The following is a 21,319-nucleotide window of genomic DNA, read 5'->3' on the forward strand; positions in this document are numbered from 1 at the left end:
TCATTTGGGTAAGCCGCAATGACCATAGTTTAAAAATAAGGGTCGCCCTTTTAACTCAAATAAGGAAAGTATTCTCTGAAGGTTGAGAGACTTTGGAATTCCCTTTCTTGAAAGGCAGTGGATGCCAAATCTTAAAATATTTTAAGACAGAGGCGGACAGATTCTTGATTACCAAGGGGATGAAACATTATCGGGGATACACAGGAATATAGAGTTGAGGTTAAAATCAGATGATCATATCAAATGGCAGCACAGAGAGAGAAAGGAAAAAGGGAAGGAATAGAAAGAGGGCTGAGAAAGAGGGAAAAGTGAAGGAAGCAAGAGATTCCGAGGCAGAGGGAAGACTGGAGTTGCCTGTCCATACATATTGCCAGTCAGATCACGGACATAGAGCAAAAGGTAAAACAATTTAAAACAGATTATTGAAAGGTGAAGGTGTGGAAAGTGCAGATAGTTACATGCCAGGAATTGAATAATCTTCCGTGACCTTACCACTGGAAAGCAAATTATGACTCAATGGCCATTCGACCCATTGTGTCTGTGCTGGCTCTTTGGAAGTGGTGTTCAATTAGCCTCAGCTTCCCTGCTCTTTCCTGATAGCTCTGACATTGTTCCTTTACAAATATTTGTCCACTTCTCTTTTTGAAAGCTATTATTGAATCTACTTCCATCAGGCACTGCATTCTAGACTAACTCCAGTCCTGCTGTGTGAAAACATTTCTCCCCATTGCCCCTCTGTTTTTGGTGCCTATAATCCTCAATCTGAATACTGACTGTGTCTTCTTTGAAAATATGAAATGTGTAAGTAATTTTTTTTTACATATTTGAAAACAATGAGCAAAGTGGCTGAAAGGATTCAGCTGAAAGTCACAACAAAATAATCCATAAAGAACACACTGACTGCTTCACTTTGGTTGTGAGGTCTTTCTGACAGTGCACACACACAGAATAGCTCCCAGTCATTTCTCTAACTTTATTCCTAAAGCTCTTCCTTTCCCAGTTTGTACTCCCGCTCACCCCCAGTTAGATTCCTGATTAAAGGAGTAAGACTAAGTTACAGTCAGGGACTGGAGAGGACCCATCTGAATAGTGTGTGAGTGGCAGAGGCTGGATTGATTACCAGGCTGAGCCCAGTGAGAGCCCTTCTTGTTTTGATTGTGTTAGTGAACTATCAGGAGCCGATCAGTTTACCGTCTGGGCCAAAGGAAAGCCAAATCTGTGTGTCAGATGAGCTGCTAGAAGCTGCATCAGGTTACTGCGAGGCAGCTACCACGTGAACAAGGTGTCAGCAGCTGCATGGAGTTCCTGAAGCTGGGTTCAAGGACAGTCCTCCAGTCTTAATAACTGACTAATTCAATCTTGGAATTATCAGAAACTGACGGTTGGGATCAGTCCCGATCGTCGGCTTTTACACCTTACATACACCTTATACAATAAATACACCTTAAATGCAGTAGGACACACATGTCATAAGTTAAGCTGCAAGTGTATATAGCAGTCCATCATACACTACTATAGCTTTGAGAGTAACACCCTTGCATCTGTGAATGGGTTGTGAGTACAAATCTCACTGCAAAGTTCTTAACATAGAAATCCAGACTGACTCTCCAAATACCAGTAGTTGAGGCAGTGCTACACTAATGGAGGTACCCTGTTAGCAATGTGTGTCTACCCTCTGAGGTGGATGTGGAAGATCCCATGGCAGCCATTTTCCCAGGGCAGCAGGGAGAACCTTAGGATGTCAATAGCTGCATCGGATTTATACAATGGCCACATCCACAAAACAAGGTCATTTAGTGGCAACCAATCTAGTAAAACAGCATATCCTCTCAATGTGCTTTACAAACAGTGGTGGGCCAAACATATAAAGCAGTCAGGGTTGTGAGATAAAAACTGAAAGAACTGCAGACACTGTGAGTCAGAGAAAAAAATAGAAATTGGAGGAAAGGCTCAGCAGGTCTGGCAGTATCTGTGGAGAGTAATCAGAGTTAACATTTTGGATCAAGTGATCCCTACTCAGAATCGGATATAGAGGTCTTGGAGAGGATGCAGAGGAGATGTACCAGAATATTACCTCGGACAAGGGACCATAGTTCTGTGTAGACACTGGAAAGATGGATTCCTTCACCTTGGAGCAATTTTTTTTATTCACGAGATGTGGGTTTTTCTAGCTCGGCCAGAGGGCAGCTAAGAGTCAGCCCCATTGCTGTGGGCTGGAGTCACATATAGGCCAGACCAGGTAAGGACAGCATTTTCCTTCCCTAAAGCTCATTGGTGAACCAGATAGATTTTTTTCAACAATGGGTTCATGATCTTCATTCGACGTGTAATTCCACATTTTTGTTGAATTGAACCAACTACCATGGCAGGATTTTAACCCAGGTCCCCAAAACATTACCCATGTCTCTGGATCATAGTCTAGTGACAATAGGACTAAGCCATTGCCTCCCCTCTAGCATTATACAGGAAGACTTTTTTTCGTTTTTTTTCTCCCCTTCGCCCCACACTACCGCTGCGTTAGAGCTTATTTTTCCCCCCAGCATCCATGGTGTGTGTGTGCAGCTGTGAGACACAGTGAGAGACACAAGGCGTACGAATCTTTATTCAATTTCCACCACCAGGAAGAAAGGAAACACCCGAGTGGCCTGTGACGAGCAGTGTCCTTCACATCAAAGGGCAATGCTATACGGGATGTTTATTGAGTAAATAAGCAGAGACTGTTTCCAGTGGATGGGTTGGGAAAGAGTGTTGCTAATCAGAGGGCACAAATTAAAGATAATTGGCAACAGAAAAAACGAGAGGTCCGATGAGAAGAAATGTATTTCTGCACTGGCTGTGGTCACAATGTGTTATCTGAAAGTGCATTGGAAGCTGATTCAGCAGGAACCTTCAAATAAGAATTAAATAAATATTAGAAAAGCAAAACTTTGCGGGAGTTAGGGGACTTAGTGTGGAGGAATCTGATTAGACAGCTGTTTGAAAGAGCTAACAGGGTTGCCCCTGTATCTACAGTACAATGAGTTTGATTACTGTACCTTGGGCTCCAGCCTGAAATGTTGATTCTCCTGCTCCTCGGATGCTGCCTGACCTGCTGTGCTTTGCCAGTAACACACTCTCAACTCTGATCTCCAGTATCTGCAGACCTCACTGTCTCCCACTGCATGGTGGTGCCAAACTAACACCAGAGAATCCCCACTGACCTTATCCTCCCCACTTACAAACTGACAGTGTAATTTTGAGTCTTGCTAGGGTCAGTGCTGTCCAATATATTAACTACAAACCACATTTGGCACTTTACAAATCTAGATTTAGCTAATTGCCTTTCTGAAGAATTGTCACTGGCCATTGAACCTGTGATATCATGCCTCATATTTGCAATGCTTGTACGTAGAACTTTAACTTTTTGCATATTTGTTGTTAAAAGAGTGAGAGGTGACCCAGAGAGTGGGTGTTTATAATTGTTGTCCTTGTGCTCCCTCAGTTAATGAATGATGGTGGATGTGGGTTAAGTAGTTGGTCTTTCCTGCTATAATTGCTACATTTGGTTAAAACTGTGTCACCTCTTGTTTGCTCACAATATTTACTGGGGAGCACTGACCTAGGTGAACAGTCCATTCCCAGGTGACATGCACTTGTAAAACATCTAGGAGATGAGAAAACGCATTGCCTGTGTGATTCGAGAAAGAAGGAAAAGAGGGAACTGTAGTGGTGGGCACTGTGATCTTACTGGTATGTTGAGGTGAGTGTAGCAGTCAGTTTTCTGGCTATCTACAATACCCTGTACTTCACTTCTCCCAATCAACACAGCATGTGTGAAGGGAAACATTAGAAATCATTGGAAAATATACCCAGTTGGAGAGGCCAAGGGTCCAACCACAGACATAAAATGTAACAGTAACTGAGACGAATGTTCCAGTCTGACATATGTTCATTTACTAACTGGCAAACATGAGATCAGTGCAGCCTGCTTCATGAGGCTGAGACTCTCCTTGACTTGAAGATACCCTTTCTTTCATGTTTGCAAATTGGATTTGGTCACTATCCTGATGGAGATCAAGCTAAGGATCAAATCGAAGCTCAGCTAGAGTAAGGTGGGTCCATCAATGAACTAGAACAGAGTCCTGGCCTTCATCTGCCCATCCACTGCCTCTGATTGTCACATTGCATGTCTGTATTATGATTCACTGGGGTAGCACTTTGTAAGTTGAGCCCCATTATTACCAAAGTCATAGCAAATGTTCAAGTTTTCTTTTCGAGAATGCACAGCACACTAGCTTTCCTGACTTTCAGAGCAAGGTTGTGTGGGTTTCCTCTGGGTGATCTGGTTTCCTCCCACCATCCAAGGATATGCAGATTAGATGGATTGGCCATGGGAAATTGTCCATAGTGTCCAGGGATGTGTAGGCTAGGTGGACTAACCATGGTAGCTGCTGGGGGTACAGGGATTGGGGCGGGGTGTAGAGTCTTGGTGAGACGCTTTTCAGAGGATCAGTGCAGACTCCACGGACTTAATGACCTATTTCCACACTGTAGGGATTCTATGAAAGCATGGATTAAGTTTCTGTACTGAACAAAAATTATTATTTGCTGCAAGTAATTAGTCAATAACTACAGGTAAACAGATATAAACGACTGAAATGTAACACTGCCAATGAAAACCCTAATTTCCTTATAAACCACCCTTTACACCTGCACAGACAAATAAACAGGGAAAATAGATTATTGGCAGAGATAGAAAACTGCAAAGTCAGTTCAGAGAACTTTACTTCCTGGTTCAAACGTTGAAATTATCCTTTGGCTTGCCAGACCCCCTTGATGCTCAGATGTCTTTCTCTGGATGTTTTCACTAATTTGTTAGTACAGGTATACAATCCTTTGTCCTTTATCTGAAAAGCTCCAAACTCCGAATTCTTTTTAATGGAGTATGTCATTTTGGCGTGTGAACAGGTGACCCAACACCACACCCACTCAAACCACGTCCCTCAGATATGACATGGCGGTGTGGCCCAGCACTGGCAGGCATCAGTTGTGTCTCATTGCTCGTACTATTCATACGTGCGTCTGCTGTCAGGTGTTCCTTTTTATTTCATTGTGAAAATGTCATTTATTCCGAAATCCGAAAAACAACTGGCACCAAGGATTTCGCATCAAGGATTGTGTACCCTACAGAGTGACTGATTCACTTGAAAAATGTCTCTAATTTATTCACAGCTCACAGCAACTGGTGCAGCAGTTTCCAAACTGAGCTTCAGAGAACAGGTTGCTTGTGGGCTGGGAGACAACCTATATGCTTCTTTTCCTCTCTCTCTCTCTCTCTCTCTGTTTCTGTAACTTAGAACATAGAACATAGAAAAATACAGCGCAGTATAGGCCTTTCAGTCCTCGATGTTGTGCTGACCCAAGACCACCTAACCTACACTAGCCCACTTTCCTCCATATGCCTATCCAATGCCCGTTTAAATGCCCATAACAAGGGAGAGTCCACCACTGCTACTGGCAGGGCATTCCATGAACTCACGACTCACTGAGTAAAGAATCTACCCCTAACATCTGTCCTATACCTTTCACCCCTTAATTTAAAGCTATGCCCCCTCGTAATATCTGACTCCATACGTGGTAAAAGGTTCTCATAGTCAACCCTATCTAAACCCCTAATCATCTTGTACACCTCTATCAAGTCACCCCTAAACCTTCTTTTCTCCAATGAAAACAGCCCCAAGTGCCTCAGCCTTTCCTCATTCGATCTTCCTACCATACCAGGCAACATCCTGGTAAACCTCCTTTGCACCCGTTCCAGTGCCTCCACATCCTTCCTATAGTATGGCGACCAAAACTGCACACAATACTCCAGATGCGGCCGCACCGGAGTTTTATACAACTGCAACATGACCTCAGGACTCCGGAACTCAATTCCTCTACCAATAAAAGCCAGTACGCCATATGCCTTCTTCACAGCACTATTTACCAGGGTGGCAACTTTCAGAGATCTGTGTATATGGACACCAGGATCCCTCTGCTCATCCATACTACCAAGTATCTGACCATTAGCAGAGTACTCCATCTTCTTGTTACTCTTACTAAAGTGAACCACTTCACACTTAGCTACATTGAACTCCATTTGCCACCTTCCTGCCCAGCTCTGCAGCTTATCTATATCCCGCTGTAACCTGCCACATCCTTCCTCACTGTCAACAACTCCACCGACTTTCGTGTCATCCGCAAACTTGCTCACCCAACCTTCTAGCCCCTCCTCCAGGTCATTTATAAAAATGACAAACAGCAATGGTCCCAAAACAGATCCTTGCTGAACACCGCTAGTAACTGCACTCCAAGATGAACCTTTACCATCAACTACTACCCTCTGTCTTCTTCCAGCCAGCCAATTCCTAATCCAAACCTCCAACTCACCCTCAATGCATACCTCTGTATTTTTTGCAGTAGCCTACCATGGGGAACCTTAGCAAACGCCTTACTAAAATCCATATACACCACTTCCACCGCTTTACCCTCATCCACCTCCTTAGTCACCTTCTCAAAGAATTCAATAAGGTTTGTGAGGCACGACCTGCCCTTCACAAAACCATGCTGACTATCCTTGATCACATTATTCCTATCCAGATGTTCATAAATCCGATCCCTTACAATTCTCTCTAAGACTTTGCCCACAACAGAGGTAAGATTCTCCGGCCTATAGTTACTAGGGTTATCCCTACTTGAACAAGGGAACCACACTTGCTATCCTCCAATCTTCTGGCACTATTCCTGTAGACAACGAGGACATAAAAATCAAGGCCAATGGCTCTGCAATCTCCTCCCTTGCTTCCCAGAGAATCCTAGGATAAATGCCATCAGGCCCAGGGGACTTATCGATATTCACCCTTTCCAGAATTTCCAAAACGTCTTCCCTACATATCTCAAAGCCATCCATTCTAATTAATTGTGACTCAATATTCACATCGGCAACGATGTCCTGTTTCTGAGTGAATACTGACGAAAAGTATTCATTCAGTGTCTCCCCAATTTCTTCAGCCTCCACATGAAACCTCCCACTACTATCCTTGACTGGACCTATTCCTGACATACCTATAGAAAGCCTTTGGGTTTTCCCTAATCCTAGCAACCAAGGACATTTCATGTCCCCTCCTTGCTGCTCTTAGCTCTCTCTTTAGATCCTTCCTGGCTACCTTATAACTCTCAATCGCCCCAATTGAACCTTCACGCCTCATCTTTACATAGGCCGCCCTCTTCCCTTTAACAAGGGATTCCAATTCCTTATTAAACCACAGCTCCCTCACATGACCCTTTACACGACCCTTTCCTCCCTGCCTGACAGGTACATACTTATCAAGGACACTCAATAGTTGCTCCTTGAACAAGCTCCACATATCGATTGTGCCCTTCCCTTGAAGCCTACTTTTCCAAGCCACGCATCCTAAGTCATGCCTCACCACATCATAATTTCCCTGCCCCCAGCTATAACTCTTGCCCTGTAGTGCACACTTATCCCTCTCCATCACTAGAGTAAAAGTCACCGAATTGTGGTCACTGTCCCCAAAGTGCTCACCTACCTCCAATTCTAACACCTGGCCTGGTTCGTTACCCAGAACCAAATCCAGTATAGCCTCACCTCTTGTTGGCCTGTCTACATATTGTGTCAGGAAACCCTCCTGCACACATTGGACACACACCGACCCATCTAACGTACTCGAGTTATAGCTTTCCCAGTCAATATCTGGAAAGTTAAAGTCCCCCATAACAACCACCCTATTACTTTCACTCTTCTCCTGAATCATCCTCGCAATCCTTTCTTCTACATCTCCAGGACTATTAGGAGGCCTGTAGAAAACTCCTAACAGGGTGAACTCACTTTTCCTATTTCTAAGCTCAGCCCAAACTACCTCAGATGGCGAGTCTTCATCCATCGTCCTTTCCACCGCTGTAATACTATCTTTGACAAGCAATGCCACACCTCCCCCTCTTTTACCCCCGCCTCTGACCCTACTAAAACATTTAAACCCTGGAACCTGCAACAGCCAATCCTGTCCCTGTTCTACCCATGTCTCCGTAATAGCCACAAAATCAAACTCCCAGGTACCAACCCACGCTGCAAGTTCACCTACCTTATTTCGTATACTTCTCGCATTGAAGTATACACACTTCAAGCCTCCCTCCTGTTTATAGGCACCCTCCTTCGAGATTGATGCCATGTTCCTAACCTCCCTACACTCCAGGTCCTGCACCCTAAAGCTACAGTCTAGGTTCCCATGCCCCTGCAGAGTTAGTTTAAACCCCCCGAAAGAGCACTAGCAAACCTCCCCCCAAGGATACTGGTGCCCCTCAGGTTCAGGTGTAGACCATCCTGTTTATAGAGGTCCCACCTTCCCCAGAAAGAACCCCAGTTGTCCAGATACCAGAATCCCTCCCTCCTGCACCATCCCTGTAGCCACGCATTTAACCGTTCTCTCTCCCTATTCCTTGACTCTCTATCACGTGGCACGGGTAACAAACCAGAGACTACAACTCTGTTTGTTCTAACTCTGAGCTTCCAACCTAGCTCCCTGAAAGCCTGCCTAACATCCTCATCCCTCTTCCTACCTATGTCATTGGTGCCAATGTGAACCATGACTTCGGGCTGCTCCCCCTCCCCCTTCAGGACCCGGAAAACACGATCAGAGACATCACGTACCCTTGCACCTGGGAGGCAACATACCAAACGTGAGTCTCTCTCACCCCCACAAAACCGCCTATCTGTGCCCCGAACTATCCAGTCTCCAATAACTATTGTTCTGCTCTTCTCCACCCTTCCCTTCTGAGCAACGGGGTTAGGCTCTGTGCCAGAGGCCTGAACCCCATTGCTTACCCCTGGTAAGTTGTCCCCCCCACAAGTATCCAAAACGGTATACTTGTTCTTGAGGGGAACGGCCGCAGGGGGTCCCTGCACTGGCTGCTTCCTCCCAGTCCCCCTCACTGTGACCCATCTGTCTGCAATCTTTGGAGTTACTACTTTCCCTAAAGCTCTGATCTATGACCCCCTCTGCCTCCCGAATGATCCTAAGTTCATCCAACTCCAGCTCCAGTTCCCCAACACGGTCTTGGAGGAGCTGGAGATGGGTGCACTTCCTGCAAGTGTAATCAGCAGGGACGACCATGGCATCCCTCACCTCAAACATGTTGCGAGAGGAACATTGCACTGCCTGCACTGCCATCCCTCTAAAAGTAACCTTTAAAAAACTAGGTCTAAACACGAGAATAAGCAAAATGCAGCACTTACCTTCTTCCAACAATGGGTCTTATTATTAGGTGAGAGGAGGAGGGCGGGTGGGAGGCTCTACCCCTGTAGTGCCTCGGGTTCCTCTCCTGCGCACCTTTATAGGAAAAAACCTACCCAGGTAAACTTGCGCTACACCAGCTTCCAGGTTCGCTCCGCGCTTTTTTTTTAAAAAAATTCAAAATTTAAACCGCTAAACAAACGTCACCGAGCCTACAAGCAGCTACTACCAAACAGCCCTTACCTGCTCTGCTGAGAGAGTGAGAATTTGTTTCCAGTTCCAAAATGCTCAGCTATCCGGGAACCAATCACACTATTGTTGACAAGCAAAAGATCTCTCTCATTGATAACTGTCACTAGTCCATAGACCAATCAACCTCCCGTTGTCAATAAGAACTGCATCAGTACATAACCTCAGCAGCAGATCATCTGTGACCTGGATTTCAAATATTCCTTCTTCAAACAGTTGTTTACTGTACTTTCCATGGCTGTCTGGTCCTAAACAGCTTTCTCCTTCACCAGTGTCTGATGCTGAACCAGACTGTTTGTAACTCTGGTGCTCTGTTTGACCCTGAGTTGAGCTTCTAATTGCCTATTTCCACCTCCATAACTTTACAATACTTGGTCTCTCCTGAGCTTACCTACTGCTGAGACCTCCAGACTCATCTATTTAAGTGCTTCCTTGGCCAGATTTCCATTTTCTTTCCTCCATTAACTTCACCTCATTCAAAATTCTATCTGAACCCACACCCAGTCTCGTTCATCCATTTCCTTTGTACTTGCTGACCAACATTGGCTCCCTCTCCAAAAAAGTCTTCAGATCTTGAATTTTCATGAGTTCAAATCCCTTCATGGCTTCACCCCTCCTCTCCTCTGTAACCTCCTCCAGTCCTACAACTCTTGAGATATCTGTGCTCCTCTCACTCTGGCCTCTTGTGTGTCTCCCAGTTTTAATTGTTCCACTGTTAGTGGTTGTGCCTTCAACTACTTAGACCTAAATGGTGGAATTATCTCTCTCAACCTTTCTACTTCTGTCTTCTTAAAACCTGCCACTCTGACCAAACTTTATACCAAACTAGCCACGAAACGACACGACCAGCTATCCCTGGTCACACACACAGACAACAAGCAACATGAATTCGACTGGGAAAACATTACTATCATAGAGCAAGCCAGACAGAGAACAGCCAGGGAATTCCTAGAGGCATGGCATTCATCCACAAACTCCATCAACAAACACATCGACCTGGACCCAATATATCAACCACTACAGCGGACAGCTGAAACTGACACCCGGAAGCGGCAAGGACAGACCACTATAAATACCGGAAGAAACATCAAAGAAGCGCTTCGCAGGAGGCTCCAAAGCACTGATGATGTCGCCTAGCCAGGGGACGAAACGATTGCAACAAAAACTTCCAGCTTGGAAACAGAACCACAACAACGAGCACCCGAGCTACAAATCTTCGCACAAACCTTGAAAACTTTATATCATTTGACCTAATATTACTTCATCTGGTTCAGTGCCAGATTTTGTTTGATAACACTGTTGTGAAGTCATACCAACTCGTCCATGCTGACCAGATATCCCAACCCAATCTAGTCCCATCTGTCAGCACCTGGCCCACATCTCTCCAAACCCTTCCTATTCATATACCCATCCAGATGCCTTTTAAATGTTGCAATTGTACCAGCCTCCACCACCTCCTCTGGCAGCTCATTTCATACACATACCAACCTCCGTGTGAAAAAATTGCCCCTTAGGTCTCTTTTATATTAAGATATAAAATGTACAGATTTTATGAGTGAGTGCATTGAGTGCAACACACTGTGGGAAGAGATGGGCCTGCTGTATTAATTGACACTGAGGGTCTTCCCAGCTCATTCCAGTAGAATGTCACTTAAACAGAGGAAGGCAGATCTATTGTCGCCAGTTAGGCTCCAGTGAAAAGAAAATCCGCAGATTACTACAAAGTTGGAGAAATGCATCGAAATAAGGCAGATAAATCCTTGCTGCATTCAGCTGTCCATTTGAAATTCAGGAACACAGCTTCTGTCTGCGTTTGTGTTTATTTTGGGCACTGGGATCTACATGAATTTCCTGTTTTGAAAAATCATGACAAAACAGTGTAACCATATAATGCCATGCTGGATAAATCCTGGTTTAGACTTTCCATGTTTCAAGAGTTGTAATAGTGAGGGTGTGGCACACATCAAAGCACGTTATGGTGAATTAAAAACACACACAGATTAACCATGAACCAATTGGAATCCAGAACATGCTCAAGGGGCCAAATGGATTACTGTTAGTCCTATAAACGTGGAACCTCGAGGTAAGGTACAGAAGTTCAGGAGCTCCTCTATGGGGGGAATATGTACTGAGGGCTGATGTAACCTACACTGAATCAATTAGTTAAGGAAGACTGAGCTGCTGCATTTCACTAAGATTTGCATTCATATTTACACACATATACCCCCTCACCCCTCACTGTAACACACATATATACCCCACACTCCTCACTGTAACACACATATATACCCCACTCCCCTCACTGTAACACTCTTATATACCCCACAATCCTCACTGTAACACACATATATACCCCACAATCCTCACTGTAACACACATATATACCACACTCCCCTCACTGTAACACACATATATACCCCACACTCCTCACTGTAACACTCATATATACCCCACACCCCTCACTGTAACACTCTTATATACCCCACTCACCTCACTGTAACACACATATATACCCCACTCACCTCACTGTAACACTCATATATACCCCACACCCCTCACTGTGACACACATATATACCCCACTCCCCTCACTGTAACACTCATATATACCCCACACCCCTCACTGTGACACACATATATACCCCACTCCCCTCACTGTAACACTCTTATATACCCCACACTCCTCACTGTGACACACATATATACCCCACTCCCCTCACTGTAACACACATATATACCCCACTCCCCTCACTGTAACACTCTTATATACCCCACACTCCTCACTGTGACACACATATATACCCCATTCCCCTCACTGTAACACTCTTATATACCCCACACTCCTCACTGTAACACACATATATACCCCACTCCCCTCACTGTAACACTCTTATATACCCCACACTCCTCACTGTAACACACATATATACCCCACTCCCCTCACTGTAACACTCTTATATACCCCACTCACCTCACTGTCACACACATATATACCCCACACTCCCCTCACTGTAACACTCATATATACCCCACTCCCCTCACTGTAACACACATATATACCCCACACCCCTCACTGGAACAATTGTATACATTCCACACATATCACTGTTACACTCATAAATACCCCACATCCCTCACTGCAACACTCATGTATACCCCACACCCCTCACTGTAGCACTCCTATATACCCCACACCCATCATGTAACACTCATATATACCCCACACCCCACAGTGTAATACACTATATACCGCACATCCCTCACTGTAACACTCGTATATACCCCACACCCCTCACTGTGACACTTGTATATACTCCACACCCCTCAGTGTAACATTTGTATATACCCCATACCCCTCACTGTAACACTCGTATATACCCCACACCTCTCAGTGTAATACTCGTATATAACCCACATCCCTCACTGTAACAATCATATATACCCCACACTCCTCACTGTAACACACTATATACCCCACACCCCTCACTGTAACACTGGTATATACCCCACACCCCTCACTGTAACACTCGTATATACCCACACTCCTCACTGTAACACTCGTATATACCCCACACTCCTCACTGTAACACACTATATACCCCACACCCCTGACTGTAACACTGGTATATACCCCACACCCCTCAGTGTAACACTTGTATATACTCCACATCCCTCACTGTAACACTGGTATATACTCCACACCCCTCACTGTAACACTCCTATATATCCCACACCCCTGACTGTAACAATTGTATATACTCCACACCCCGCAGTGTTACACACTATATACCCCACACCACTCACTGTAACACTCGTATATACCCACACTCCTCACTGTAACACTCGTATATACCCCACACCCCTCACTGTAACACTTGTATATACTCCACATCCCTCACTGTAACACTGGTATATACTCCACACCCCTCACTGTAACACTCCTATATATCCCACACCCCTGACTGTAACAATTGTATATACACCACACCCCTCAGTGTAACACACTATATACCCCACACCCCTCACTGTAACACTCGTATATACCCCACACCCCTCACTGTAACACTCGTATATACTCCACACCCCTCACTGTAACACTTGTATATACTCCACATCCCTCACTGTAACACTCGTGTATACTCCACATCCCTCACTGTAACACTCGTATATACTCCACATCCCTCACTGTAACACTCATATATACTCCACACCCCTCACTGTAACACTCATATATACTCCACACCCCTCACTGTAACACTCGTGTATACCCCACACTCCTCACTGTAACACACTATATACCCCACACCCCTCATTGTAACACTGGTATATACCCCACACCCCTCACTGTAACACTTGAATATACTCCACACCCCTCACTGTAACACTCCTATATATCCCACACCCCTCACTGTAACACTTGTATATACTCCACACCCCTCAGTGTAACACACTATATACCCCACACCCCTCACTGTAACACTCGTATATACCCCTCACCCCTCACTGTAACACTCATATATACCCACCACTTACTGTTACACTCATATATACCCCACACCCCTCACTGTAACACTCATATATACCCCACACCCCTCACTGTAACACTTGTATATACTCCACATCCCTCACTGTAACACTCATATATACCCCACACCCCTCATTGTAATACTTGTATATAGCCCACACCCCTCACTGTAACACTCGTGTATACCCCACACCCCTCACTGTAGCACTCGTATATACGCCACACCCCTCACTGTAACACTCGTATATACCCCACACCCCTCACTGTAACACACTATATACCCCACACCCCTCACTGTAACACTGGTATATACTCCACACCCCTCACTGTAACACTCGTATATACCCCACACTCCTCACTGTAACACACTATATACCCCACACCCCTCACTGTAACACTGGTATATACCCTACACCCCTCAGTCGAACACTCCTATATATCCCACACCCCTCACTGTAACACACTATATACCCCACACTCCTCACTGTAACAGTCATATATACCCCACATCCCTCACTGTAACACTCGTATATACCCCACACCTCTCACTGTAACACTCGTATATACCCCACACCCCTCACTGTAACACTTGTATATATCCCACACCCCTCACTGTAACACTCGTATATATCCCACACCCCTCACTTTAACACACTATATATCCCACACCCCTCACTGTAACACTCGTATATATCCCACACCCCTCACTGTAACACACTATACATCACACACCCCTCACTGTAACACACTGATATACCCCACATCCCTCACTGTAACACACTGATATACCCCACACCTCTCACTGTAACACTCGTATATATCCCACACCCCTCACTGTAACACTCGTATATACCCCACACCCCTCACTGTAACACACTATATACCCCACACCCCTCACTGTAACACTCGTATATATCCCACACCCCTCACTGTAACACACTATATATCCCACACCCCTCCTGTAACACTCGTATATATCCCACACCCCTCACTGTAACACTCGTATATACCCACATCTCTCACTGTGACATTCGTATGTATCCCTGATTCCTCACTGTAACACTCATATATACCCCACCCCCCTCACTGTCACACTTGTATGTACCTCACACCCATCACTAAACTTGGATCTATCCGGCAGCTCTCATTGTAACACTCTGATATAACCCACGCTTCTTATAACGAGCTGATGTACTCATTCACCTTCTTTATTGTACAGAATTAAAATTGAGCAATCAGCATCTTACTAATCTAATAGACTCTCAAACCCACTGCAGTGTTTAATCCAATCTCCCCAGTAATTGAGTGTGAGCACACCACACTGATAGTGAGGCCGCTGTATAACCAGAAGGATACATATTCCTCCCCAGTGTAGTACTATCACTGTTACGTACATGATGAGGCTGAGAAAACAGTTCTGATTTGAATCAAGTTTTGAATCAATCCTTTTTAATAAAGCCGACATTCTTTTTAGACAAAAATCCTTGAATTTAAGTATTGATTGGTCAGTTAATATCTATTTGTGGCTAGATAATTATGCAAAAAAATTCATCCAGTTTTGTGGTTACTGGCATCCAAATTATAATAAATAGAAGCACATTTTAAAATAAATTACATAATTTTAAAGGAATTACAGGAACAGAGCAACCATAGAGGTAGATGAGAATGTGGAATTCTAAACAGAAACAAATCGCCTGTGATCTTATTGAATGGCGGAGCAGGTTGGAGGAACTGAACGACCTAAGTCAGCTCACGTATATGTTGGTATAAGTTTCCCAACACAATACCTGGAAGATGTCAGTCTTCACAGTTAATAAATAGAGACATAGAATGCAAAAATGCTGAAATTGTGATGGACCTGCATCAAGAATAATCACTGATCAATCCAATGGGAATCTCTGATTGCCAAGTCCTTCTTAGAAGGTTAGGATAGGCTTAATAGGGGCTCTTATAGGGTTGGAAGTTCAAAGAATGGTGGACTAGGGAATAAGTAAAGATAAGTAAAACTCTTGTGGTGCAGGGATCGTGTCCCCAGTGTCTGATCCAGAAGGCCACAGTTCAAGTCCTATCTGCTCCAGCGATGTATAATAACATCCCTGAACATGTTAACTAAAAATAACTACAAGGAATAGAGTGCATGGATTTAGGCTTTTTGGCAAGCGATGGGGGCCAAGGAGATGTGAATTACCACATTGTAACACAGAGTGGATAATGTCCCAGAACTTGCTGCCAATTAAGTGGAAACAGTCTATCATTTCACAAGAAAATTGAATGCATACTTCCTCCTTCTATCAATGGCTTCATGGATGGAATTATGTACGGACCTGAACAATGTGGGCTATGGTGAGAAATGTCGCAGAAAGGAGGAGTCCAGTTGGGCTTCTCTTGATGTCAGGAGCAATTCACTGCCAATTCCAGGCATCAAGGCATGTTCCTCAGTAGGCAGTAGCATGTTGCCTGTTAACGGGGATCACTGCTTGTTAACATCCTCACCTCATCAATAGGCAGCTTCCCGACCTGCCACATGCCACAAGCAAATACAAGAATTTTCTCAACGTGGAAGGCCCAGCAGGTCCTTGGTCCTTCCTAACCTGCAATCTTCTTCCTGACCTCTCCGCCACCACCCCACTCCGGCCTATCACCCTCACCTTGACCTCTTTCCACCTATCACATCTCCATCGCCCCTCCCCCAAGTCCCTCCTCCCTACCTTTTATCTTAGCCTGCTTGGCACACCTTCCTCATTCCTGAAGAAGGGCTCATGCCCGAAACGTTGATTCTCCTGCTCCTTGGATGCTGCCTGACCTGCTGCGCTTTTCCAGCAACACATTTTCAGCCCTGGGTGTAAAAGGCCACCATCACCGTGTCCATGCAGACAGACAGATGATCAGATGCTTTAAGCAGCTGAGTCCCTCCAGCGTAGCTGTGCTCCTGCAGCTTCTGGCCAGTGAGGGTCCTTGTATCCCATAGACCTGCCCCTGTCCCTCATTCTTCATGTGGAGCTGATGTGAGCTCTTTACAGAACAAGAGCACTATACACAAAGGGCTAAGCAAGTGCCTCAGCAGCATTCCTCTGAGTGTCAGAGACCTGGGGCATTCCTTCCTCAGCCAGCTGTGAAAACATGGCACTGAGGAGCCATTACTCCCAAATGTTCTAAAACAAACATTTCCACTGAGGTGTTAATATCTGAGCTGGGGCAGCCTTGTTGATGTTTCCTGGGATGCCTCGGAACTCTGTCCCACAGTGCACTCCGTTTTTCCACAGCGATCTTGCTCATTCTTTTGGCACCTGCAATTCACAGAGGTGTGAAGCTACGTTGCCAGTGAATGGCACTCACAGCTGGGTTAACAATAGAATGAAGAGTGGTACTCACTCGATGGTTGGGACATGGATGTTGTGGAATCAGGGACAGAATTCCCTCCCAGTAGTGGGTGAGGAGCCTGACGTAGACAGCCCTTTCACCCATCCTGGCTCCTTCCTCATTTTTATGGGCTATTCTCCCCTGTAATGGGAGGAGAAGGAGGGTTTAGGTCAGGTGAAAGTGGGCAGCACAGAGTTTAGTGCTGGTCCAGCTGGTACTGAGTAGGATGTCCTAGATGAGTGAGTGGGCAGCACAGAGGCCATGCAGGGTTAGCAGTGTGACATTGTGGAGGGAATAAGCAAGGGAAGATGTTGCTGGTAATAGTGAGAGTGGTGGAGCATGAGCATTGGTGGGAGGGTGGTGCAGTAGCTGAGATAGAGTGAATGTGAGGAAGCTGAGTGAAGAATGTGTGGCACTTACCCTGGTGGAGTGGAGACAGTCACTCTCCTTACAGCTCTATTAGACTGTAGTTAGAGCACTGACCTAGGTGTTGAGGGTCTGGTATGTACCCACTTCTGCCAGTCTTCAAGAAAGAGGACGCCCTTTTCAGGACCATCCCGTCCACCAGATCCCTGCCGGAGAATCATGCACAATCTTCCCCTTCTCAGGCAGTTTTGGAAAGATTGTGATCCACAAGGGCAGCTTGGGTCTGCCAGTGCTGATTAGGTTAAAATTTTCGAGGAAAAAGTGATGTCTGCAGATGCTGGAGATCAGAGCTGAAAATGTGTTGCTGGAAAAGCGCAGCAGGTCAGGCAGCATCCAAGGCTTATGCCCGAAACGCCGAATTTCCTGTTCCTTGGATGCTGCCTGACCTGCTGCGCTTTTCCAGCAACACATTTTCAGCTCTGATCTCCAGCATCTGCAGACCTCACTTTCTCCTCCAGTGCTCATTAGGTGCACAGCACCCTTTTAAAGATGGCATGGGCACCGGTGATGCTGGGCTTTTGGCAGGTAACTGCTAAGTGGCAGGTTCTGCCAGTTACAGTGGTGGGTAGGATGGAGCTGGAATCAGACAGGAGCGGTGAGTAGATATGGGGTAGATGGATACCGAGGTGAGTTGGATGTGTTGAGAGATCTCTCTAACCCTTTGTGAAACTTGACAACATTAACACTTTGCCAAAAAGACTATGATTCCGCATTATATATCTGTGGCTTCTGCTCTCTATTTTTCTCTCTCTCTCTGTTCCATTGATAATCAATCATGCTGTCCTCTGGCCTCCTGATTTTCTCAGTGCCTTGTTTATCCCCAGTCCACTTTGTACTTAGCTCCCAGATTGCATTCCTGTGTTATTATTGATTTTCAGCTTCTTGTCCTGTGCACCCTTAGCTTGGAGCAGATTTCAGAGTTATGTTATATTTTGAACATTGTGGGTAAAGTAACAAGCTGTGTGGACTTTCTGAAGCTGATTTTCCTTTCTTCAGCCACGTGACCCAGATGACTTCATGGATCCATCCAGTGACCAGCACCTTGAGCTTGCCCTGTGTTGAAAGGAGCAGCAACAATGAACCTCAAGGACCTCCAGAATTCAGGAGCTGATGGAGACAGAAAGCCTCTGAAAATGGAGTTGACGAGTTTGAGAATCAACGGTTTCATGTAAAACCAACCCCCACAAATCACACCCACCAGCAAGATCATGCAGTAAAGATCCTCAAAAACATACTCTGAGAAAATACTCTGGCAATGTTTTCAGTTTTTTTATAAGCAATGTTTTTACTGCCCACAAGTTAGAATGCTGAATTTGTATGTTGGGTTTGAGTTGTAACTCAGGCCAGTAATGGGGCTGGATGAAGTGAGATTGTGTAGCCTCAGTCCAGTATCTCAATGACAAAGTCCATACAATAACACTAAATATTGCCTATTTTTTGTTACATTTTTTAGCTTCTAATGACTAAAACAAGATTGTTGGAATCTGGATAATTTGGCATTGCTGCTGGAGGGTTTTCAAAGATAAAACATAAAACTGAAATAACCCCATGCTGTCCCTTTCCTGGAAGTGGTCAATGGGGACAGTGTAGAGGAAGCTTTACTCTGTATTTTAACTCCTTGCTGTCCCTGTCCCCAGAATGTTTGATGGGGACGATATCAAATAAACTTTACTTTCATTTTCAAGGATTCAGGGGAGTTCTACTTTACTTTACTTTTAGTTCATAAAACTAGAGGTAGCTTTGATTTTAGTTGAACAGTCTAGAGGAGGCTTTACTCTCTGTCTAACCCTGCGCTGTGTCTTCCTTGGGACCCCCATGTACAGGGAGCTTTATTCAGAATCTGACTCGTGGTGTACCTACCCTGGGAGGTTACTGTCTTAAAAGGAGCCCTTCTATGTATCTAATTCATACTGGACTTGTCTTAGGAGTGTTTGTTACAGATAATGGGAAAAACTGTTCCTTTCCTCATGTCTACTTGAACCTCTCCTTCTCTTGAACTCATGCAGTCCATAATAAAGTAAATAATTCTGCTTGGAGAGTTTGAAGTATTTTTTGGAGGAAGATGACTATTCAGCACACACTGTGTACAATCTATTTTCCGTGATCCAACCTGAGATTATCCCCCCCCAGCAAAGTACTGAGGGGCTACTGCACTTTTAAAAGATATGACCTTTTGAATGAGCCATTTATGACACCTTAGACAGATATGAGAAATTCCACGGCATTATTTGAAGAATAGGTAAGTTGTCCCAGTGTCCCTGCTCATATTTATCTCTCAACTCTTATGATTCACTGGCGGGCAGTGCATTGAAACTCAACCCCCATTATTCCCAGTCATCACAAAAGGTAAAGATTTTTAAGAAGTGCTGAAATTTCCCAATTTGTTTGTCTTCTAGAGTTAGATTAACAGAGAAAGCACAAAAATTACAAGTTCTTATAAATAGACTGCAGCTATATGTAGACAGTTATGAACTGTTAGGTATGAGTACTATTAAAACCAATCCTCTTTTCTGTCTCTCATACACACATGCGCGCGCACACATAAACAGGAAAAGAACCGGTTTTATGTACAGAGGGTGAACTGTGAAAGCAGTTCAGCGATCTCTCTTCACAAGTTTGCAGAGATGGATCTTCTACTAATCAGGAAATTGCTCCTCAGTCTTCTGTTTTCCAGGTGCTTCCTAGTTTGCAAGAGACACAGGGTGGCTGGTTCAATGACAAAACTTCTGATTTATTGATTTACAGCAACTGCTGACTGACAGTTAAACAGGTTTTCCTCAAACTTAGTGTAGTTTTTACACCAGAGAACGGAGAGCGATCCTGAAGAGATGGTGGTCTGAATAACTTCTTTGTATCTTGTTCACAATCCCAAGTTGTTCAGCTAGCTGAGGCCCAGCTGCATAGTTATTGGCAGACCGCGCTTTGTCATTGGTAGCTGGTCATTAGTGCACAAACCAATCCACGACTTTATACCAATCATACCCAAGGCTTCAGCTCCAGTTTAGTCAACAACCACATCTATCACCTGGAGCTGTGCAAACAATGTTCACAATGAGCATCAACTTACTTGCTTCCAAACAGTGCATCAATCCTTCTCATCACCATTTTTTTAGGACAGGTCTTCTCTCATTTCAGACTACAATTTTATAAAAACACAGAAGTAAGAAGGTACAGCCTTTACATAATCAACATACGGTGAAAGTGAGGACTGCAGATGCTGGAGATCAGAGTCAAGATTAGAGCGGTGCTGGAAAAGCACAGCAGGTCAGGCAGCATCCGAGGAGCAGGAGAATCAAATCAACATGACTTAAATAGATAATCTGGACATAACCACTTCATTTATGGAGTTTGGTTTGCAGAAATTATCTGCCATATTTCCTACAACTGTGACTGCCTTTCTAAAAGCACTTTGTTCACTGTAAAATACATTGCAAAGTCTTGAAAGGCCATGAAAAGCACTATGTAAAATGAAGTTCTTTTTTTGGACCAGA

The 21,319-nt window shown here is 44.7% G+C and overlaps 1 protein-coding gene across 2 annotated transcripts in view; it reads left to right on the forward strand.

Annotated features, from left to right (window-relative positions):
* Positions 1–19,858, forward strand: part of stxbp4 (syntaxin binding protein 4) — a 271,436-nt gene extending 251,578 nt beyond the window's left edge. For both annotated transcript variants that reach the window (XM_060844429.1, XM_060844430.1), the window contains one exon: positions 18,825–19,858. In XM_060844429.1, coding sequence (XP_060700412.1) covers positions 18,825–18,939 — 115 coding nt within the window. In that variant the 3' untranslated portion in view covers positions 18,940–19,858. The remainder of the gene's footprint in view (positions 1–18,824) is intronic.
* Positions 19,859–21,319: the final 1,461 nt, after the last annotated feature.

The sequence above is a fragment of the Hemiscyllium ocellatum genome, chromosome 25 (assembly GCF_020745735.1).
Source record: "Hemiscyllium ocellatum isolate sHemOce1 chromosome 25, sHemOce1.pat.X.cur, whole genome shotgun sequence".
Lineage (NCBI taxonomy): Eukaryota > Metazoa > Chordata > Chondrichthyes > Orectolobiformes > Hemiscylliidae > Hemiscyllium > Hemiscyllium ocellatum.